A 24973-nucleotide genomic window follows, 5' to 3' on the forward strand; every position below is an offset into this window, starting at 1 on the left:
GCATTTCCTCAGTTAAATTAAATAATTCTTCCTTTGAGCAGAGTAGAGCACAAAACGGCAAGACACGGAACCAAACTCAATTTTTAGCCTCAGTCTGACTTAGCATAAAGAGTATCCACACAAATCTGTGTGGGCAAACTCAAATCTAAATTTGTATGCATATTTCTGGTGTGTGGGTGGGATTTTCTCTATAAAGCTCTGTGTCTATGCCCATGTAAACATGCTGAAGCAGAGTATTTGTGCCTACCACATGTGGCTTTTTTGTCCTCCTTGTTTTTCCCATCTCCATAAGTGACCTTGCTATTCCAATGAAAGTGCCTACACTGTGTGTCTACACCAGGCCCATGTGGGCCTGTATGTCTCATTGCTGCCTGATGGACAGCCATTAACCCTTGGTGAAGAGGTTGAGGAATATTTATGTCTTTCTGTCAGCAGTGACACGACACCCTCTGGGGATGAATAATATGCCTGCCCTACACTGGCTCCAATTGTTGAGTCCAATTCACACCGTGTGTGTGTGCGCGTGCGTGCGTGCTTTGGATGCGCAGTGTGTGAGTTTGTTCTTGTACAGTAAGTTGTGTGTGGGTTTAAGGGGCATTGTGATACCCTGAGGTGAGCAGCAGGAGATGAGTACTACGTCCCCCACTGACATCTGACAAACCTCCTGCTCACCGCAAAGGTCGGTGTCTCCTCCTCACTTTACGTCATGCATGAAATCCGAGAACAGCGTAGTTGTGGGCATGTTTTGGAAATGATCAGTTATTGTGGCAATTGCTTAATTAGGCTACATGGGTTGCTGATCCTTACCAATCCCTTATTTTTATTAGCACTGCTATCAAGTAGCAACCCCTGGGAACTGATACAAACCTCAGGGTCGCCATCACTTATTTCCATGCGCTCCCAGCTATAAGCACCTCTCAAGATACATGTAGGCTGTCCTAACCTTGGATTGCTGAAGATTATTGGTGCTTTATATTTTATTCAAATTAAATTATTAAAAAATATAATCCATATTTTGATCTATAGGTCCCCCTTTAGACATGTTGTAAAAAATAATTGTTTAATATGTTTTTTCCACATACAAATTAAAAAACATACTCTGAAAAGAGTCTGGAAATATAAATGTACTTTTTCTCCCTCATTAAGAAATTCTGTATCTGGGCTTGTTTTACAGCACACCCTTAATGGGCTAGGTACAGTAGGTAATGGAGTGAAACAGTGTTTGTATATTATGTACAAATAGGTTTATTTCTTCAGAACTACCGCTTGGGTTCTCTGGGAATTTGCCAGTTCCACTCCCAGATCTCCCAGTCGGTTAAAAGCTATTAGTTGGTGACAGAAAATAATGTGGATAAGAGCAGTAAGTAGCACATTCAAAGCATGTTCACTTTTAAGACTTTCTTTGTTTACTTACAAGACAAAATAAACAGCCAAAACAACAGGGACACATTGAGGAAGGAGGGTGGTGAGGTACAGAACAATTGATGGAATAATACCGGAAAAGAAAACTAACAAATAATAACAAATAACCCCTGCTTCCACAACCATGGCAGCATTGGTCAGGATAATTGTACTCAATTTTGCAAAGTCTAATGGGAGTGATGTAAGCTCTGCACCAACTTTAACACTGAATTACGTTATAACTTACACATTTAGAGGACATCGTCGCCAATTTCCATATATTTCACAGTCTTTACTATTTTAGGAGGTATTTAAATCCTGTTACCATGCAAACTGAGTGAATCACCTATATTAGGTGTTGCACATGCTAATGAGATATACATAATGGCACCTGTACATGGGAGGGAGTTAACTTTTTTTGAAGGCATTGATCATATTCTGAGCAAGAGGCAGGTGTAATACCATCCTAAAGTTTCTTCTTAATCATTGTATATTATTAAACACTTAGCTCAAATCAACAATGTGATTGGTTCATAGCCATAATATAGTAACCATAAAACACCTACTATTGGAATTTCTATTCCTATTCCTATTATGCCTAATACCGGCTTGATTTGGATTGTCCACTGCCAGGCCATTCAAATCCCTCAACAACAACAAGGTTATTCCCTACTGTCACTCCAAGCCAACAACATGCACACCCTGCCTCCATCTCCATGTCAAAGGGAGACATGATGTGTGACAAAGTATATGTTTTAAAGCTGACCTTCAAGTAGAGCTTCCAGTTTTTTTAGGCTCCGCAAGTGCATTAATGTGTTAATTAGTGGAATGGCAATATTAAAGCAATGGCTATTACATTTTCACCACTCTATTTGACCAAAGTGTTATGCTAAAATGCTAGAATTGAAATTGTGAGGCAGCAGTGGATGCAAGATGAACTACATTACCCAACAAATCTTCACAGACATATTCAGTTTTTCCCTGAGGCAACCTATGGTTGGTCTAGAATTCAAACTGTGTCAAGATGAGAGGTTGTTTTTTTATGTGTGAATCATGGTAGTGTCAATGATGACTGAATGTTAGCACAGTGTGTTTTGGGAAATTTATGTAAATTGATGTTGTTTCTTGTTAGATGCCTCACTTGTGGCACAACTAGGGTTGGGTATCATCTGGATTTTTTCCAATACCAGTGCTAAAACAATACTTTTAAAATGGTGCCGGAGCCTGTATCGGTTCCGGCACCAGCACAGTTTTAGAAGTATCAAAAGAACACAAAACGACACTCGGCAAGATTTAATGGCTCATTTATTGCTAAGGCAATTGAAGGATTATTAAAAATGTAATAACAATTACTTATAACAATAACTTATTTCGCTCAGTAAAAAAACAACCATTATATGGTTATATATATTATACTTTGAATGCACCACAGGGCCGGCGAGGCAAGTTTCAACTGAACATACAATCTATGTTGTTTTTCTGATAGCGACAGCTGCCGACTGTAACGTCCCACTGTAGGAAACCTCTACAGTGAGATACAGTTACATTTCACACCATTTATCTGTCAGCATTTTAACCGTGTTTAATCAAGCTACATGTTAACGTCTAAAGTAACCCTCTGCCAAGTTTAATGTTAACTAGCGTCACATGCAGCAATGTTTTTGTTGCTTGTACCGTACGTTTTGGAGCATCAGAGGGCAGCGCAGTCATTTAAATGGCACCAAAATGAGGCACCAAAATTGGCGTTGCTATTCGGACCAGTAGATACCGGTCATTAAGACCGGTTCTCGATACCCAACCCTATACACAACACAAATGAACTGTATACTACAAATCAGAATGCAGCTGAAAACGATTTGTAAACTCTGTGAAGGCATATGGAAAGGTTGAGAATATTGAACAATAAGAGAGAGGATTGATTATTAAAGAAGCTGTACTTGATGTAGTGAAAAAAACAATTGGCTGTGATTGCCTCCACACTGCTCTCACAGACCGCCCCTCAATATGTAAAATACCTACGTTTTTTCACAGCCAAATGCGAGTGGCTTGACCCGATATCAAAACCAAAAACTGAGAAGCTCACACAGTGGGAGTGTGACATGATTATCTGCACAGTACACTATGACTCAACTATACACAGTATTTACGTACTGGAGCAAATATTAGTTTTCTGCTATATTAATGTTCAGAATGTCAAGCAAACCGCTTTTAATCTTTTAGAACAAGGACAATGCTACATAGGCACATTTTTATGATGATGAGGAGGATAGTGATGATAGAAGAGAGAAAATGCAACCTGGTTTGTTGACATGTTGATCAGGTTAATTTATTGGTACCCGTGGGTAAACTAGGTTAACAGTCTAAGAGGCAGAATGTCCTTAAATTTTTATAGAGTTCACCACCACATTAAAACATGGCAGGTTAAACAGCATAAATCCGCTGAAGCATTGTGCATGGTGTCAGCGGTGTACAGTGGTGTTGTGGTACAAAGAACGTTTACTTGGCGCCCTTTCATTTTCAAACAACAGCAAACATTGACTTGGTGTATGAATTCTTGGTAGGGGTGCACGATTCAGAAAATGTAACGATTCTATTTCAATTGTAGGCTCACGATTCGATTCAATATCAATTTTTGATTTAAATACAATTCTTGATTTAAAAACAATTCACAGTATGTAAATGTGTGTTACTTTTCCAAGTATGTATGTATGTATGTATGTATTTATATACTGTTTATACAAACACACACACACACACACACACACACACACACACACACTCTACACTCTACTGGTCTAAAGTTTAGGGTCACTCCATTATAGACAGAATACCAGCTGATCTGGGTGGGTGGCTGATATTTAATGCAATATCCACATTGCCCATGATCAGCAACCATTCATCAAATGTTCCAAAGGCACGTCCTGTTTCTTACTGTTCTGACATCATATTAAAAACTGAGAAAACATTGGAGAACCCTTTTGCAATTATGTAAGCACATAATGTAATCTGAAAACCTGCCCTGGTTAAAAAAAAAAACAATGTAACTGATCTCAGCTGGTAGTCTGTCTACACTGGAGTGCAATGGAAATTCTTAAGTGATCCCAAAATATTGCCCTATAGTGTATATTCATGTGAATATGTTTATTTGTTGTTTTAACATCCTGTTATGATGTATGTGTGTGTGTGTGTGTGTGTGTGTGTGTGTGTGTGTGTGTGTTTGTGTTATGTCTGTAAGCTACCGGGACCTTGAATTTCCACTTGGGGATCAATAAAGTATCTGTCTGTCTTTCCAACATGTGATTGCAGTAGACATAAACCATAGCCACCATAGACCTCAAAAACATCTAGGAAGATAATGATCCATGTTACAAAGCCCAGATTGCTTTAACACTCAAACTCAAACTTATATTACTTTTGTTAGCTATTGGCATTTTTCCAAACATTTAGGAATACTCATGCAGAGCCGTGCATGCAGTGGGCAATCGTAATCAGAGATTGTGATGTGCTCACAGCGGGATGTTTTCAAATGGCTGGATGCTCCTGTAAAAGGTTTTATTTTCCTTTGACGTGTTGGAGTTAGTTCCTACTAACTGCAATGTGCCTGTCACCTACAGCTCTTTATCTAACTAGTGCACTGTTTTTGTTGTTGTTACTAATGTGGTAAATGACATTGAATGTCTTGTAACTGCGCCACAAAAAAAGCTTTCCTGTGGTTCTGCTACCTAACAGTGAGGGTGCTACCTGTTTGATGAAAACAAGTAGAGGAACGTTAGAAGTGGAACAAAACACCAAACCACTGACATTACTTGTTATGCATGAGCTGCAATCTTGAACATAGCAATGGTTCTTATTTCTTCAGCCACCTACACACATACTGAGCTGATAAGTTTAACACAATACATTGCATAGTTACAAGAGGGTTCTGTCACCATTTGGTCCTGATCCTGTAGTCAAAATACACAACTCCATGTCTTACAAGCCATGGCTTCCTAGTAAACATTTGTTTATTTAACTAATTTAAAAGGGACCATTCAAAACAAATATCACCAAATGACACTTTCCCCCTTCCTCCGGCAACCTTGCCCGGGTCACACCCATCTTTTAGGTAGGTTTTTATTTTGATATTTACTACACACATGTAGTTTCGTGACTGCATCATGAAGAGTTGGCACGCTATCGCAGTGACAAAATATGGCCACAGATAGAAATATACACCCAGGCAAAGTACTCAAAACCTCATCTTTGGTAGTTCCGCTACTGTAGGTGTGTCCAGGACCACATCTAATCAAGATAACACACACACACACACATACACTCACACTCACTCACTAAGACTCACAGGTAAAAAAAAACGTTTTTCTTGCTCATTTACATTGCGTTTTCAAAGGAAAATTAAAGAAAAAATTAAAATGGAACAAAGCAAGTTTTGTTGAAATGAAAAAGGAATTATGTACTATTATATACTATAACTATAGTATATAATAGTATATAGTTATACTCTGACTCATGACACACTGCAATATCCTCACACCATTTAACATTTTTTTTTGTTTAATTAGTAATGTTCGGGATGCTCACACCTGCCAAACATGTTTTGGCTAATGTTAATGGGAATGCCTGGCGGGGACTGGATCAGAAGGCAAACGATTACAATCATTAAAACATGCTGTATTATTATTTTTTCCCCGACTATTAACACCAACTGGCCCAGAATATAATGGAATTCATCCAATTTTATCAGTCAAATCATAACTATTAGTTGCCCAATGACTGCAATATGTATTCACCACCTAAAGTGAGGTTGTTGTTTTTTTGCAGCCACATATTTCGTTTGGAAGTGATTAAATGTTTTGGCCCAAAACTGAGAAATTGTCTCATTGGGTCTATGTTATAAAACACCTGGCCCCTACTCCAACAAGCTGTCCAACTCAACCTCCTCTAAACTGCTCCATCAAATGGCTCTACCCCCATCCTACCTGCTATCTTGGAGTTGTCTGTAAATGGGATGATGTGGAGAAATGTAGTTGTAATCCTGTAAAGCCCATTGAGTGACTGCACATGATCTTGGGCTATACAAATAACCTTGAATTGGTGCAGAACCCCTCTCTGCAATGACTGATAGATTGAAAAGCTGTGCAAGAATACCGCCATATTTTGGGTTGATTACAATCAGCCCCAAGGCAACTGCCATGGTCCACGACCCTGCTCCTCACTCACAAGGAATGGCAAATCTTAAGTCGGCCATATCCAGGATCCATTTTTTGGTCACATGGGTTATGCCAGATCTCACCTTATCTTATATCCCTCCCCCCCATTCCTTACTCACCCATGCCTTTGCACAAACCTCTTTTGGCTGGAAGCAAAGCCGTTCCTGCCTTGATTGGCTTCTTTTTGTTGGCCTGTAGAGCAAAGATTGGCCTGGAGGTGGGGGGAGTGGCTCTTGGCCAGCGCAGATGTGCAAAGACTCAATGATGTGGATAGATTTGAGCGTGACATATGGATGCAGAGTAGGGTTCAGGCCGTTAAATGGTACTGCTCCCCTGTCAGTGCATAAGGACTTAGGAGTAGTTTGATTTGGTCAGGGTTTAAAAAAGAATCCGTTAAGATGATCAGCGTGATTTGTTTTCTAAATAGGCCTTCATTGGGCTAACTTGTCCACCATATCTACAGTGTATTATATATATTTACTTTTTGTAACATAAACTCAGTCCAAAGGATTCTAAATGTCATTGGAACATGAAAACATGAACTGACATGCGGTAATGTGGATGTTAGACTGAGTTTAGGGTTTACATCTATCCTCCAGATGAAACATTGTCTCCACCTTGCATCGATCAGATATCTAGCTGCCCATTTTGGTTGGTTTCAACTGTCAAGTGAAACTTCAAATGCCACTGTCTGTCAAGAGGTGTCTCCACCGGTGACATGGCTAATCTTTGACATAATGCTCAGTCTGTCTCTCTGCAGTCCCAAGAAGGGGCTGTCATGCTTCAGCAGGCCGGATAATTATTTCCCTCTTATCCCTCCTTGCCAGAACCAATCCTAGCCTTCAATAGGAGCCAGGGACCGCACCACTTCCCATCAGCTCTCTCCGTTTCTTTTCTTCTCCATCTCTCTTCTTCCATCTGTTTCACTTCGCCTCACTCTCTGACTTCAAGACCCTCTTTTCCCTCAGTCTGTATTTTTGTCATTCTCTGTTTTTTGTTCTGTATCCTCTCTAAGAATAGATATGCACATGCAAAATAGCTCCCCTGTTTGACAAAATTGATGCTCAAAGAAGTAAACGTAGCATAAGAGATTGCTATAGGAACATCTTTTTTGCATGATTTGCCTTAATCATTTGATGCTCCCTACACATAGGACAAAGAACACATGAAATCTTGCGCTTCCTTTCATCCGCACGCTCTTATCTTTCTGCTGTGACATGAAGCACAATTGTAGTGTGAGCAATTTCATTGAATGAGATGATTCTAAGAAACGATATGCTGTGTCTAAGTCTGAATGCTGTGTTGTGAGAGTGCTTTCCATTATTGTTTGTAAATAGGCAGGTTATTGCTTATTTGTGTAGACAAACGAGTACAGTAACGTAAGAAGTACACATTTTTTATCATTCTATTCAAACATGTATCAACAATGTTCTGCAGTGATCATTTTTGCTTTGTGTGGGGAAAAAGTGTATTCAGTACTTACATCAGTTTGTCATGCGTCCAGAAATACAGTATTTAGTTATCTTGTCCCTTTTGGCTGTCCCATCATATAAAGTAAACGGTGGGTAGCTTAGATTAGTATTTTCTAGCACGATGATATCGGCATGACATCGGAATCAGCCAATAAAGGCTAAAGCGGTATGCTGTGCCTAGCCGGCGCTGCTTTTCTAATGTGGCCTTACCTGAATTCCAGAGTGCTGTCATCAATCACATTGAAAAGCTCCTCGCTGGCGTTAGTCATATTAGCTTCACCCCAGGCATTTGGACATCAAGCATGAGTCCTGTTAGCATGTTGAGCCTCACTGCCCAGTGGATAGACGAAGGCTTCACCCTTAAAAAAGCAGTCCTACACTCACAGGAATGCTCCGGTTCTCACACAGCTGCAGCAGCAATAGCTTCCAAATTTGATATTTTTAGAAAATAGAAAGTGAATGAGTGCATGTCATGCTACGAGACAATGGTTGTAACATGGCCAAAGCTATGGTGGAGTTTGGTTTTGCAAGTCTACCATGCATGGCACACACTCCGCAACTGGCAGTGCATGAAGGTGTCCTTATTCAGCGCAGCGTGGCGGATGTTGTGGCCGTGGAAAGGAGAATAGTTGGACATTTCATGCTCTTCTATCTGGCATACAGTTGGTTAGAGTATGTACAGAAAGAGCTTGCAATGCCGGTGCACGGTTCTTTTGTTCTCTTGACCACCACCAAGTTTCAGTACAATGTCAACTACTATGAGCATTTGGCAGACCTTTTCAAGTAGGAGATTATTATTTTGTATTTGTATTGATTTTACTCCTAAGGACTGATTCTCCTCCAAGTGAAATAATTGACCTGTTTTTCAGGGGTTAATGTGTGTCTACATGTTTAAAATGATAAATTCATGAAAGAATCAAATGTTGTTTTTCTTGTGTATTGCCTTGTCTACAACACATGAGTGTAATTGGGTAAAGATAGTACAGGAGAGATACTTGGATTTTTCTTCAGTAAAATTAAAGTGTATATACTGTATATCAGGGATCATGTATCAGTATTGGCCAAAATGAGTTTGAAAATATTGGCATAACAAATATCGGCCAAAGTTTAATATCATGCATCCCTAGTATTTTCTTGTTCAGATGCAACATGACAGATGACTACTCCTCCTGTCTTACTTAAAACTAGAACAAAAACAAAGTAATCGTTTCTCACCAACAGCTGTCCCATCTTTCCAAGATATGTGATTAGAAACAGCAAGCCCGCCTTGATTTGGAAGCTGTGCATGTTAACCTGTGGCCCCAGGGCAGAGCATGGGGCTGCCAGCAGATTGAAAACAAATAAACAAGGCCTGCCAAAGAAGACGGCAACAGTACAGGCTGTCTCCAGCAGATAAGACAGAACAATTGCCCTTAATAGGCCACAGAGAGACACACACCCATCTCCAGTCCTGCCTTTTTCTACAGCTATCTGCTTGCTGGTAACAAAGGAAACAAGATGGTTTCCCTTTTCTTTCTTTCCTGCAGAGAGATTAGCACAGCGCTTAACGGTGGTATGGGCATGAAAATGTGTATTTGAGTGATAATTCAGCAAGGCGCGAGCAACTCGTGACTAGGAGTTGTGCAGAATGAGAGGGAATACAATGCTTTTATTCCCCCCTGGGTTGAAACTTGGAGGAAAGAAGTACATCATTTTTGTTTGCTATTTATCAGTCTATGGAAGGAAAAGGAAGACTTTCTGAACATGTTTTCCAGTGTTGTCTTTATATTTTAGTCCATATCGATTGATGTATAGTTTGTTTTATAATTCTGCCATTTCTTCGACAATAACAATGCACACATTCTGTCTAACGTGCATCCGAGACACATGAAAACACAGGAGAAGTACAATACAGGGCCACGTGAGCATGTCAAATTGTCTGGGTTACATTTCTTCCATGTCCTGAATGCACTTAGTGGGGCATATAATAGCAGGCAGAAAAGCCTGTTATCCTTGTGAAGGCCTGTTTTTGACTTTGACGCAAAAAAGCCTTGGCAGGATATCAGAATGCCGGCAGCAATGATCCTATTTTGTAAAATTTGAATCCTTTCGCCGGCACCCTGGTGAAAGGCACCGGCTCATGCCGTAACACTGCCTGAAAGAACACACAAAGATCCTCTAAAGAAAGAGCAACCTTGCACATTCTACCTGATGCATTATGCGGAGCTCTGATGAAAGAAATCCACCCCACTGCCAAGTAAGCTCACCTGAAATGAACGTCTTTTAAGTTCCCATGGCATGAAAATTTCACTTAATGAGGTTTTTTAACATTAATATGCATTCCCCCCAGCCCGTCTATGGTCCCCCAGTGGCTAGAAAAGGCGATAGGTGTAAACCGAGCCCTGGGTATCCGGCTCTGCCTTTGAGAAAATGAAAGCTCAGATGGTCCGATTACCTCCCCTTTCTCTGCTTTGCCCGCCCAGAGAATTTGGCACACCCTTGAGAGAGAGACATATCATGGCGAGAGACAGCAAAATGGCAGTTGGTCAAGTCCACACCCCCTGCCTCCACCTTGCCCCCCCTCTCTCCTCCTTAAAAGCTACAGACTCAGAAATGGCACATACTAAGGAAAGCTCATTGTGGAACTGGCTCAAGTGGCTGTAATTCTGCACCAAGACGGAATTGTGGGTAAGAGACTTCAGATATGGTATTAGGGGACCACTAAGGTCTATATAAAAGCAACCGAAGAGCACCATGTCATGGGACCTTTAAGGAAAGAGGAAGTGCTCGGTTCTGTGAGAGGAGCTAAAATGCTCCAGTGTGAAATGTTGGATATTTTAGACTGATTGGAGTGTGCAATGCTATTTTATACCTTAAGGCTGGATTTCTGAGCCTCTGTGAGCTGAATGGAGCCGAGTAGTGTAAGACTTTTGATTGGAGAGGGCATCAAACCAGATTGACCCTAAATGTGGCTCCCATTTTTCCAGCCAGTTCATCATTGTGGCATTTTAACCCCAGACAGATCAGTACCTTGCTAAAAAGAAGCCATATATATTGTATAACAAATGTGCACTGCACAATCTACCTCAAAAGGGCTAAATACCATGACCAAAAGTATATACTACATTTTAGAACTGAATGAGCTGTTCTAGGAGACAATTTAATTAGTTTTAATAAAAAATAATTATTTTCTACTTCTGTACCTCCTTTTTTTCTTTGACCTCCTCTTTTACCTTTGTCCCTGCATATTTTTAGTTTAAGGGTAATAATACATTATTTCAACACGTTATCTCACTTCAAATTACAGTGTGTGGTGTTGCAGCTTTGGATCTGTAACCTATAATTGGAATAGGCATATGTGGTATAATTTCATCAAACTTGTCGGTTTGCACACCAATAATAATATTCCTTAGGCTACACTTGCTTGTAAACCTAAACTACACAAATTATAAGAAAAAAAATCTTAGAGGAAAGTGCAACTCAGTCCTCACCACATCCATATTTCTATAAACAGCATTTACTTCTGTGCCAAACGACATAAATCATGTCTTATGTATCATTAATATACATGGCTGTCAATAAGAGACGCATGAATGGAAGAAAAATGGTTCTTCCCAATAGAGACAGAGTTGAAAAATGGACTGCAAATAGGGCGAAAATAGAGTCTTCTCTAGTGAGGCTGCAAAAAGGCATCTAAATCTCTGCTGCCCCCCAGTGGGAGGTGTGTGTGTGTGTGTGTGTGTGTGTGTGTGTGTGTGTGTGTGTGTGTGTGTGTGTGTGTGTGTGTGTGTGTGTGTGTGTGTGTGTGTGTGTGTGTGTGTGTGTGTGTGTGTGTTGCATAGTTACCATCGATTACATACATTAGTATCATAAAGTGGAGTCCTGTGCTATGGATCTGTGTCTACTATCCAACTTGAGGAGCAATGTCATATTATTCCATTGTTAATGCATTGCGCATGTGCTAGGAATACAACTACATTCACTTCCTCTAATTATCTAATCTAAGTTATTATGTAATCTAAGGTATGTTTTTTTTTTTTACAATTATTTTGGGCATTTTAGGCCTTTATGTATATAGGACAGCTATACATGACATTTATATAGACATAAAAGGGGAGAGAGAGGGAGAATGACATGCAACAAAGGGCTGCAGGGTGTATTCAAACCCGTTGAGGAGTAAACCTCTATATATGGGTGCCTGCTCTACCAGGTGAGCTACCCAGGTGCCCTAGGTGTGCTTTCTTCATGGGACTTTTGTTTTATATTGACAGACTCAAGCCTAGGGATTTTGGTCAATAAAATATTGCTCCCCACTTCTTTTTCAACTGGCTGTGTACAAATTCAAAGTGGCAGTGGTAATGTTGGCCTTGTGCCCCTTCTGTGGGCCACACCTGCACAGGGCAGTGGGGCAGCACACACTAACACATGTGCCCTCAAGCAGCCGAGAATATAGACAAACACACACACACTGTGAACTGCAGATCACTCCTACAGTAACAGGTTGTCAGAGAAACTGTTTGATACACGGCTGAAGTTTAAGAACCAACACGTCAGTATCATTACACACCTCTTTCCTTCTGCTTTTCTCTTACTGCAAACTCTCACCGTATGCCACTATTCACACACGTATGTACATTCAGATCGGCCATTGAGTAGGCTATATCACTCATACTGTAATTTTCTTTAAAAAGTGTGTTAATGCAGCTTTTTGAAGTGTGTTTGTGTGTATGTCTGTACGTACCTCTGGCTGTGCACCTGGAAGCTATAATAACCCACATTTATGCCTGCTGGATTTTCCGGTCAACGCGTGCAGGTCATACACACCAGTGTGTATTGGAAGCAGTTTTGCATCAGCAGTGTAGTATCAGTCCCATTTAGAAATTAACAACATGGATACCTTAAAGCTTGACTTGTCTTACAAAGAACAGAATATTTTCTTTCTTGTCCACCCCGGTGGAAATGTGTCTTCTTCACATAGCCACTATTAAAAATTAAAGGGGCACTCCACCAATTGTACGCGTAAAGTTAGTTAACTTGTCATGTGAAGTGCTGTACATCATGAGAAAACAGTTGTATAATGTCAGCAGTGGCTCTTTGGAAGGCTTTTTGCAGTCTAAGGAAATTACCCTTCTGCAGTCATCCGGGCTTTCTAAGATTGCTCTCATGACTTCCATGTTTTAGCAGAAAGTGGAGTTCGAAAGAGAAACATTTACCGAGCAGAGAGCATCTAGCGAAAGACACTATTGAGTTGTATTGTGGGAAATGTAGGATCAAGTGTTTATTCACGCTTGACCCATACTAAGGACTTAAAGTCAGAATATCTCGGCCTCTGCAGCTTTCATATGACAATTCTTTTATAAATACATCTTTTTATTAAGCAGTAAAACATCAAAAGAGCCTACAGGGAGGAGGTTCGACACCTGGCTGAGTGATGTTTCCCTAACTTCACCTAACTTCCTTCCTCTACCACCCACCACGTATCGTCGCCTCCTACACACATGCACTTGATTCTAATTAAGAGGGTAAACATATGACAGACACTTTAATGCACTAATATAAAAACATACCTTTTTGCAAAGGCGATTACATTTTTCAAATAATGAATCCCATGTTATCAGAATTGATACAATAATTGGGCAAATCTTTGTTCAAGGGTTTAGTGATTGGTCTGAATGAGCACAGGATGTTGTGCAAACAGTTATAGAGACAATGTTAACTGTGTAGTTAAATGACCATAGCCTAGTTTAAATTAACAAGCTTATTAAAATGGATATATTGAGCCCCCCTACCTCTTGTCTTTGGTAAGTGGCCATAGTAAAAGTGAGAAAATGCAGTCGGATGTGTCCTAATTTAGAAAAAAATGGACGGCCATTATTTGCCTCCACCTCCTATATTATTTAAATAAATTAGAACACCTCATCATGTATTATTACATGCAGAATGTGGAGGTCATGATTCATTTTGTTTTTTCTTTGTTTTTCATTTGAACATCTAAGTCATGTTCATTTCCAATTTGAGGCTAATGTTTGATGGCTTTTTCCCCTTGTTTTTGGCATTCCTGATCACATCCCTGTGTGACATACCTAATCACCATGAAACAGTTCTCTGTGTTGGCCTAACAACTTGCTCAATTTCTTTGTGTGACGTCTGAGTCTTTAGGATGCTGCATACATCTGTATTTGTTTTGGTGCTCTCTCCTGGTCTTCTCTTTGCTGTTTATAAGGAGATGCTTATTTGGATAGCATATAGAGGACAGTGCCTTGACTGTCGCTCTGAACGCTATCCAAGTCCTTGATCTCCTCTCCCTATAAACATCATTACCACACACTGAAAACATTCACAACAGGCACACACACACACCCACAAGCTGCTCATCCAAATCGCCGCTAACAGATTAGCAGTGATTATAAACAAACATGGAGGATTAATCCTGTGTGCTCTGTCTACTTTTTCACTGAGCTAGCCAGGGTAATTACCAAGTGCTAGATTGTTAGTGTAATTGCTCAAACACGCATGTGTGCGCGCGCGCGCGCACACACACACACACACACACACACACACACACACACACACACTAGCTGTTTTGCTTCACTACTTGTGATATCAGTTTCGTGCTCATTTTTAAGAAAGTTAGAAAAACTGCAAGACAGCTGAACTGAACATTAGAGACCGTGAGATTGTTTGTTTGGCACAGCTCGCTGGGTTCAAATCTCAAAGGTTTTTTCTTTATAGTTGTTTGGGAAATGTGAAATTGTGAAAGAAATGGACATTTTAACATTTGCAAATGATAGCTATTACATTTTAAATTGAGTCACTAGCTGAGTGGGAACTGTGTGTGTACTTGATTCCATGTTATTCTTTTACCAGCCAGTCAGTGTGAAGGATAAAAATGATAAATGGCTCAGACACATTTCAAAGGTTTGGAAACCAGCCACGTATGTAGCTTCTTTTGTTTTTCATGCCACCGCTTCCCATTGAAATATTGCTTCATTATTTGGCCCCAGTGTTGCCTTTTCACTTGCTGCCGCCCTCTTAATTTCATCAATAGATTACTTGATTCTGTCTCTAGTGTGACAGGGTTGTATAGCCTTGGGGTGCATAGCCTCTGGTTGTTAGGGCTGGCATATTATGATTTTTTTTTTCTTACCGCGGTTGAAAAACAAGAAATTCCCACGGTCCAATGGCAACTCCTTTATCAGAGTAGCGTAAGTTAGAGCGAGAATAGCAGGGTGCCTTAAGTGAGTGACGTCAGTGCCCGTGTGGTCGCACAAGGAGAGCGAGCGGTGTGAGTGCCGCTGTGAGGAAAAGCGAGAGGAAAAAGAGATAGCAATGTTGATTTGAAGTGAGTTAAAAGTGAACAATAAAACAACAAACTTGAGCTTTTGAAGACACAGTGGCTTTATCTATTGTCAATACTGCCGGTGAAGTGAATGGCGTTTCCCCCCCGCCCAAATAGCACTCAAACCTTACAACGTAGCCTATGTTGCAGCCCGTCTAGCAGCTGCTGAGCAGAGAGGGCGACTCGGCAGTTCACTAACTTTTTGCTCTCTACCAGTATCAGCCGCTCTGTTGTAGGCTACGAAACGTGCATGCAGGCTGAAATTCAACCGTGCCATTTTATCGGGATAAAGCTATAAACGGAAGGACACCCTGCAAGCTGCTAGCGTTAATGTGCAATGCTTGTCACTGCCCAATGTGAGGCTAGTGCAGATTTGAGTCGCATGCGCAAATGTAAACGGTTTACAGCATACCCCGATGAGCGTTGAGTCAGACCGACTCTTGTCGAGTGCGGATGTTAGTTGCGCACGCTCAGATTTAAACGGTTTACGACATAACTATCATACTGAAACTTGTGAATTCTATGAAATAATAAACCTTTGTCATTACAAACAATAACAGAACATGGGAATCATTTAAAAAACGTTTTAGTTATCTGTTATTGTTTGATTGCTAAAGTTAGCTCAAAACGCCATTCAAGTGTCAGCCTTTGTTGTGTTTGAGTGCTAGCTTGTAGTAAAGCTAGCAGTCATTTCAAAAACATTTCAGCTATCTATGATTGATTGATTGATAACAATGATTAGCTTAAAACCCCATTCAACTGACAGCCTTTGTTGTGTTTGGCTGCTACCTTGTAGCCAGCAGTGAACAAACTTCGTTAAGTAGGTCCATTTTTACTGTATTGACATAACAGTAGTCTCTCGTTTGCATCTTATACGCTTGTCGAAAGTTACGCATGCACATCTCACAGCTTCAATCGTCGCAAAGTGACGCACGCGCGATTTAAATCTGCACTCGCCTCAAATAAACTGCAGCTGTAACGTTAATGTGTCTACCTCAGCTGAGAACGGAAAAATCTTTGCCTTTCCTTCTGTAATACACTGTAGGAAAGGCAAGGACATTACACAGTTACTCTTGTATATTTAGGCCTAATAGTCAACACAAATGGACTGTTATTATGTGTCATGGAACACTGCGTTCCCCAACTCACAAAAGGTTGGGTTTGCTCCATTTTTTGAGGATAAGTTTTCGTTAGAAGACCTTAAATCCATGTAAGACACAATGTCAAAAGATACATCCATGTCACTAGAATCAACGAATCCATGTCATTAGACACAATGTGCGCACAGGCAAGCATGTTTTTTTTTTTTTTGTGGTGGTGACGCGCTAAGACCCGCAGTAGGCGTCACATTACCACGGTAATGCTTTTGCACAATACTTTCCATTTGTGCACATGATTAAATCATGTAATCATTCTGTTCTTTTACAGGTTGAGGCCATCCTTGTCAACATCTTTGGTGGGATCGTCAACTGTGCCATCATTGCCAACGGTATCACCAAGGCCTGTAGAGAGCTGGAGCTGAAGGTGCCACTGGTGGTCAGGCTTGAAGGTACGAACACACACACACACACACACACACACACACACACACACACACATCTAGGTTTAGTCTGTCTAGCCCTTTAGCAAGCTGGCCACCACTGATGATATGTGTGTCATACCCCTCAAAAACGTCGACCATTGATCTCTATCTAGCCCTGATTGAAAGCACTTGACCTTAATGAGGATTTGATGATGCTGTATAAATGACACTGGCCTTAAAGCTGCAATTTAAAAGGAAATTTCCACCTACAGCACTTGTCAATCATCTGATGAGCTGTTTGCCTTCACATGACATACTGGTCCAGGTTACACCAGCATAGGCATCATGCTTACAGACTGGGGTTCAGCCAATCTCTAACTGAATTTTAGAAAGCCTATGCTTTTATTCATCCTGTCTTCAAATGTTTCTTTTCCTGACCACTAGCCCCTCCTACTAATCACATGGCCACTAGCTTCAGCTTCCATGGAATAAAACATACAAACACAAAAATAATTTAGCCAGTTATATCTGATTTTAAATTGATTTAGTTACTGTTTTGAAGTGACAAATGTATATAACATCACTTTATAGTGTAATTGATTTTCTGTTGCAGGATTTAAATGACTTCTTTTCCACCTTGTTTTCAACTTCGGAGCTATTGTTCAGTATTACTGCTGCTTTACTCTCTGGAGCCTTTCCATCTTCATTGTGGCCCAGTGTTCCAGTAAGAACAGCAGTGCATTTCTCTTACCTGTCACATTTTGCCGCACCCATCATTAGCACCAGCCAGAAAAACAGTAGAGATGCTACTGATTGGCTCACCTTTCACCTGTATATGCTAATAATGGGGGGTCAGCGTTGACTTCCGGAGGCACAGGGCCAGTTGGTGGTTAGCTTAATTGTCAAGATCCTGCTGAGTAGTGTGTCCAGAGCAAAAAAGTGTGTGTGTATGTGTGTGTGCCTGTGCGTGCGTGTGTGCCCCGCTAGCCCTCAGCACCTTACACTGTATGTCCTCACACACACTGTTACTATGGTTTGTAGGTCAGGGTGTGTCAGCTGTTTCTAGTACCCAACTGTGCACCAAGGTACTACAGTGCAGTATAGACATGGCTGTCTAGTAAGAACTTTAGTTGTTATATAAACACCTAAAGTTTTTCTTTGTCAATGAGACCAATGAACACACACACCTAGAGGGACAAATATGCATTTATGTAATTTATATCCACTGTCTGTCTTCATGTTGCCAATTGACCACAGGGCTGAAGAGTTTGTACACAACTGCTGAAAGAAATGACTGGATTTGCAATAAAAAGAGACCCTTAATTGGTCACCACACATTTCCTATGCCATAGGCCATGTAAATCAACCTGACTCACAAACAGGCCGAGTCCAGAAGGTCACTGCTGGCGGTTGGTCCAACCACGTTTTCCTGGCCTGGGCCTAATCCAAGCTTTAGCTATGGGTCATTACATCCTGGGCCGCAGTCTTGTGGAGAAGATTGGTTCAGAATCAATCAGCTCAGCTTGCTAGGCTGACCGCAGGGCAGTGAGAACAGCCCAGCGCTCTTCAACAGGATCAGAATGGATTAACTGCCACACTTTTAATTGGGGAGGCTCTTTTAAAAAGCCTGGGATGATTACATTGGTGGGGAGTTATGTATTCCCATATGTGGAGGAGGTCCATGTTCACTAGATGCTGATATGGTTGAATTAGTTGATAGGGTTGCTTTATGTGTGGGCTGATAGAGAGTGCAACTAATGGCGTTTTATCCATTAATGGTACCTGCTCAACTCGCCTCGACTCGACCGCGCTGCCCGTCCTGTTTCCATTGCAGATTATTGGTCGTCATAGCAGGAAACTGCCGTGACCTAACGCGACACACACAAAACCGTCGAAGGTGTGTTGTTTTTTGATTCTTGGCGTTTTGCCACAGCCAGAAGGCAAGGGACTTTTTTTCGTAATGGAAAAACTAAAAAGGCGAGTATAGTCAAGTGGAAAAACGCCATAAAATACACCCGGTTTTTAGGCTACAGTATTAGCATTTTATTGCAAATGTATGCAACAGATTCCGCACAGAATGTATATAGACACATATATACGAGTGTTTTAGTACTCGATCGGTCTTAAGACCACTTTTTGAAGGGCTCGTCTCGGAATCAACCGCACTTTTACTCGGCCTTGTCTCGGTCTAGGATTAAGAGGACAACGAAAGGGATTTCCTGAAACTGCCTGTGCATTGTCTGATTTATGTGTTAAAACTTGCAAATGCAACCAATAATTTGACTCATATCTAATTTGACATTATTTACCATTAACCCCCCTCTCCCTGACCCTTTTACACATACTCCCAAGAAAGTGAATGCGGGAGACAGGAGAAGAAGTTCTAACACTGTCTGGTCTTGGTCTTGTCTCGGTCTCGCCATGTCTTGGTCTTCCTCTTGACTTGGTCTCAACCCCTCAAAGTTTTGGTCTTGTCATGGTCTCGATACCCTCTGGTCTTGGTGATGACTTGGTCTTGGTTTAGGTGGTCTTGATTACAGCACTAAAATATACACACAAATATTTAAGGTTTTGATAGAAAGGGATACATGAGGAAGTACTGTACTGCCCCCTTTGGCCACAGCATGAACATGGACATATTACTCTGGGATGGTGATGGCTGAAAATTCCCCTTGAATAGCCCTCAGGGTCCAGGGAAAAAGAGACAGCATTTGCACTATTGATTTACGGAACTGTTCCCAACTGTCTGTCAAACAGTGGTGGCTGTTTACACCTTAAAAGGATCTGGTCATTTTTTCTCTGAATTAATTTAAAAGAGGCGTGAATAGTGAGGTTGAGGTGGCCCTTTCAGTCATGATGGTGTCACCATAGTTTAAATAGCTATCTGCTGCAGCTAGACAGCCATAAACAGGTATGCATGTACACACAAACTGTGTATACACACACACACACACATTGATGTGTATAAATAGAATAGATAAAATATATTTGAAAACCTACATGCGTCAATATTCCAGCTATCAGCATAGCTTTAGTGTGTGTGTTTCTCTTGATAAAGATTCTAGACAACATGAGAAACATGAACACTTTTATTAATGACTGAATAGCACTTCAAAGGAAACGCGGCTGCTCCGTTCATGAGGATCTTGCTCGGCGTTCGAATGAGAAGCATTTGATGTTTGACGCACATGGTGAAGGAGAGAGAAGCAGGCTTCATCCTTTTTAGACTGTGAACTGAAAATCTCTCACTGTTTACTGATTGTTATGAGGATTAAAAATCCAAGTCAGAACAAGTGTGATGACATTCAGTGATAAAAGAAAACGTTTTAACACCAGTTATTCAAGGTAACTGGGGCAGCCAGACACAGAGCCACTGGTATTTTCTCTCATACTCACTGTCCAATTAATTCTCTAAAAAGTGTCTTTCTTCTTTAATATTCAGTAATATTATCGACTGTTCCATTTTTTATATCAACTGCCTAGTATAGTTCATCAGACTAGTCGGGTGTCAATCATGGCGTCAAAAAATAATGGAAGGAAAATGTCAGTTGTGTTTTAATTTTGAATACCTGCCAACAATTCTCAGAAAACAGATTCAGATACATGATGGAGGAATTTCAAACTAGCTTTACTAAATCATTTTTAAACAAAATCCCCAAACTCAGTGTAAATGATGCTTACTGAAATTGCCCAAAAAGTATTTGTCGTGACACCGACACAAATATTTAGCTAATTAAAAAGTCTAAAATACTGGATTATTTTTGTCCTTTTGTCAGAAACCTAAGATAAACTGTCACACGGGTCTTTAAGTCCATCATGAAACAAAGATGGGCGATGACATCATTGGCAGTTGGTGGTGGGGGGAGGATTTGTTCAAATTTAAAATGTACATAGATTACATTATATCCACAATGTTGGTTGTGACGGTGACATCATCCATCGGACCAGTTCTACTGAACACCGTCCAGAGTGGCCGAAGGTGACAAGATAATAGGCTGTTTTCTAGGGGTGGGAAAAATTATCAATTTTTAGATGCATCTGGATTCTCTCTAGAATGATTCAATAATCGATTATAAAAAAAAAAAGGTGTTGATCTTTATTCAAAAGTTACTGTCTCCAGACATGTATAAATCAGAAGTTACTGAAAGAGGACGTGATAATGGACAACAACTTAGAGTTTAGGCAAGAGTGCAGAAAGAAAAACACACAAAAATGGCCAAAAGGAAAACAATTAAGTTTTGTATATATACACATGTTCTAACAAGATATATATATACAGCTGTTCATCTACTTTATCACATTACATCTGACCACCTCATGTTTCATGTTGTAAGAAACTAATTCTCCACCTTAAAACATCATTTCAAGCATGGAATGAGTACACAATAAAAACCTCTATAGACCTTGTTAATAATAATCGGTTTAGAATCAAATCGTCTGAATCGAATCATGAGAGGCTTAGATATGCCCATCCCTACTGTTTTTGACACATCACAGTAGGGAAAGCACAGGTTTAAAACATTGAAAAAGAATTATTTCACACTGTCACACTGTCATGGCTCACTGGGACACTTGAATAAAGCAGAGCCATTGTTAATTTTATTAGTAACACCTGTGTGACAAGTCAAAGTGTCTGCTGTGAAAAAGGCCTTTGATAAATGCTAAATCAGAGCATAACACTGGCAAATGTAGAGATTGAGTCATGGAGTCAGCAGACTGGCTCACGCATGTTGGAATATTTAGCTTGAGTATACTTACATTAGCAACCACTAGACATTCCAAACCAAGTAAAGACCATAGTAACAAAACCTTTCACTGTACTGAATCAAGTGTTGTTATTTTTAACCTCCACGAAGGCGGTTATTTTTTTGGGCTCCGTTTGTTTGTTTGTTTGTTTGTCTATCAACAGGATTACTGAAACGATACTGGCCCGATTTTAATGAGACTTGGTGGAATGGTGTAGCCTGGGTCAAGGAAGAACCCGTTACATTTGGGAGTGGATCAGAATCACGGGGCGCATGAACTAATTATTTGTCACTTTTGTTAACATTGCGAGATGGGGCATTGTGTTGCATTCATGTGGTGTTTGTTTGTAAAAGAAATACGCTGTTATTCTTCTTTGAAAATAGTAACACTTCTCTCTTTATTGAAAAAAAACGTTGAGAGCAAATGTATCAAGCTAACTTCACAACCACAGGAACAGATTTACATAAATTGGAAAGCTTCACAATATTCATCTTTTATTTTTACAACAAAATAAAAACACATATATTGTCATCCCTACAAGGAATCCTGAGAAATACCGAGTAACTCTGTAGGTCCAAGACTACAGCAGAGGCTTCTGCTCTCATCATTTAGGTTCACTAAACTCAGTTTGTTAAGACAGAATTAGTCACAAAGTTTCACCGCATTACTGCGGCGTCAACAGAACCTTTTTCGGCACAAGCCTTTGGCACAGCCCCAAGCCTTATTACGTTGTTGAAATATAGTGGCCTGTGTTAATTTGAAAATTGAATTCAATTTTCCAGATGCTTGTTTGTAGAAAAAAAACTTCAGAATGGCAAGCAACTTTTGATTTCATTTGTAGTGATGAATTTTTTTTTTTTGAACTGGGACACATGCTAAGACACACCATTTGTGCAACAAATCTCCAATGCACAGCATCTCAGCAAAGCTATTGCTAATTCCAGTTCCCGTCCCTAACCCGATATAACCCTGGAGATGGTATATCTGCTAAGGGACAGTGAAAATCTTTGTTTACCTTTTCTTTAAAGGTCAGTCTTTAATCTACTTTTAAAATCAAAGTCTTTCTTTGTGTGAATGCTTTATACTGTACATGTCTGGGTCCAGGCCTTGAGTAGGTCTCTGGCAGCACCTAGTGGCTGCAGGTGAACACATTCTTATACTGAACATATACACAAACACACAAGCACACGCACACGCACACACACACACACACACACTCACAAAAAACCTGGTAATGTGGTGATTTATCCAGCCGGGCTCTGTCGTTGCCTCTGCTACTGTGAGGTATCAGTGCTCCCTACTGCTCACAGTGGAACTGCAGTCAGCTCACACTCATGTACAGAAAATGCCCACGTAAATGTACGTCTCTTTTTTTCTCACTCCCACAGATGTGCCATTCCCCCTTACACATAACATGTATAACACAGGTAGCACAGATGCAGTGTTTTAACAATGTTGCACACACTATTGCTTCTCATGAATATTAATGTAATGGAAAAATAGCAGAAATGCTTGTGGTGTTTACTTTATTTCAGTAATATATACACGTTCCATAGGCATATTTGTCTTTTCAGAGAATCTCTTGCATTATGTATTTGCTGTGGGCTCATTTGGCTGCTTCTCCTGGTGTTTTATCTTAAGTTCTTTCAACATTGCTCCAACTTTGTTTTAATCATCTGACAAATAAGCCTGTCAGTATGAGACTATTGATCGGTCAATCCTAATGAAGTTCACGGGTCAGCGTATTAAATGTAAAGAATACAGTACTGCCCCGCCCCTCCATTGAGACTAGGTTTGTCACAGTCTAGCTACAGTATTTGATGAGAAGTGAGACGATGACTTGGGACACCCAATCCCCTGTTTATGTGCCAGAGCAAGGTCTCTTCCTGCTCTTAGTCTAATTAATTGCATTGCAGAATTGATTGTTTGGAGTGTGAGCCTGCAGAAATGTGTCTGGAATCACTTATTATCGGGTTGGACAAAAGAGATGAAATATTAGTCGTTAAGTGGGGCTGGTAATAGAATTCCTCATGAAAGGTCTATTGATCAGGGTGGCCAGGTCTCCGGAGAATTCACATATCATGCAGTCTTAATTACACACCAGCCAGGAGAGCTAAGGTCAACCTGTAAGTGTCTGAGCATGAACACACACACACATACATACAGTACATACAACATTTATCAATATGTAAACAAGGAGCTAACTAGATTATAATTCAGTCTTCACAAGTTTTGAAAAAGGGTGCTTATTTGTTGAAAAGTGGTTCAGATGATACCTTTTAGCACAAAGCAAATGAGATTACACAATGCAGTTCAACTTGTCAGTGGTATAGTATATGATGATCCAATGAGTATTTGAAAAAAGACCAGCCTTTGTGGATCCCCAGGCTTTGCAGCAGCAGAAATACAGAATAAGTTACAGATCAATAGATTTTTAAATAAATTAGTAAATAAGAAGTTAAAAATAAGGGAAAAATGAGAACAGGAAAAAAAATTCAAAAATAAAGGAGTATATTTAGAAAAAAAATAAAAGACCAGACAGAATAGAGAAATGATGATATGAGCTCAGACAGACTCTTTGCCATCATACCTTCATGTGTGAAATCCGTAAATGCCACATAAACAGCTGGCTTCTGTTGTTTCTGCAGCATGGGTGATTCTGCTCATTGGACCTTTTGCTCTATTGCCCCCTCTCTCTCTCTCTCTCTCTCTCTCTCTCTCTCTCTCTCTCTCTCTCTCTCTCTCTCTCTCTCTCTCTCTTTGTCCGCCTCCCTGTCTTTGACTCCCTCTCCGCCAGCGTCCTCTCCCTTTTTGTGTCCTTCCGTCCACCGTGGCGCACCCCGCCCTGTGTTGTGACAGGCTTGTCAGGCCTGTGTTTGGCTACACAGTGTGTAGCGCTGGGAGGCAGCCAGTTCAGTCTGTAGAGCCTCGGTGCTGTGGAGAGTGTCTATGGATCTCCCTCTCTCTCTCTCTCTCTCTGGTTGGTTGAGGGTCTACCGAGACATGGACGCCACCGTATCACCCTGCACCTGCTACCCCTGACCTTGTTGTAGTCAGGGGCGCGCGCACACACACACACACACACACACACACACACACACACACACACACACACATTGCCCTATTGCCTCACTGACTTTATTTAGACAAAAGCTGCCACCATAACTCCATCCATCTGTCATCATGTGCATTGATTCCTTGAAAGGAACTTGTCTTTTACACATTGTGGTTTTTACATCAGTGCAAATGGCACATGGGGATCAACCTTGTTAAGCCAGATTTTTGTCATTTTAGTTGTTGCATGTTG

General features: G+C 40.6%; 1 protein-coding gene across 1 annotated transcript in view; it reads left to right on the plus strand.

Annotated features, from left to right (window-relative positions):
- Window positions 1-24973, plus strand: part of suclg2 (succinate-CoA ligase GDP-forming subunit beta) — a 100297-nt gene that overhangs the window by 73637 nt on the left and 1687 nt on the right. Inside the window, exon 10 of the mRNA XM_034869532.1 lies at window positions 16827-16947. Coding sequence (XP_034725423.1) covers window positions 16827-16947 — 121 coding nt within the window. The remainder of the gene's footprint in view (window positions 1-16826; window positions 16948-24973) is intronic.

The sequence above is a fragment of the Etheostoma cragini genome, chromosome 4 (genome assembly GCF_013103735.1).
Source record: "Etheostoma cragini isolate CJK2018 chromosome 4, CSU_Ecrag_1.0, whole genome shotgun sequence".
Taxonomy (NCBI): domain Eukaryota; kingdom Metazoa; phylum Chordata; class Actinopteri; order Perciformes; family Percidae; genus Etheostoma; species Etheostoma cragini.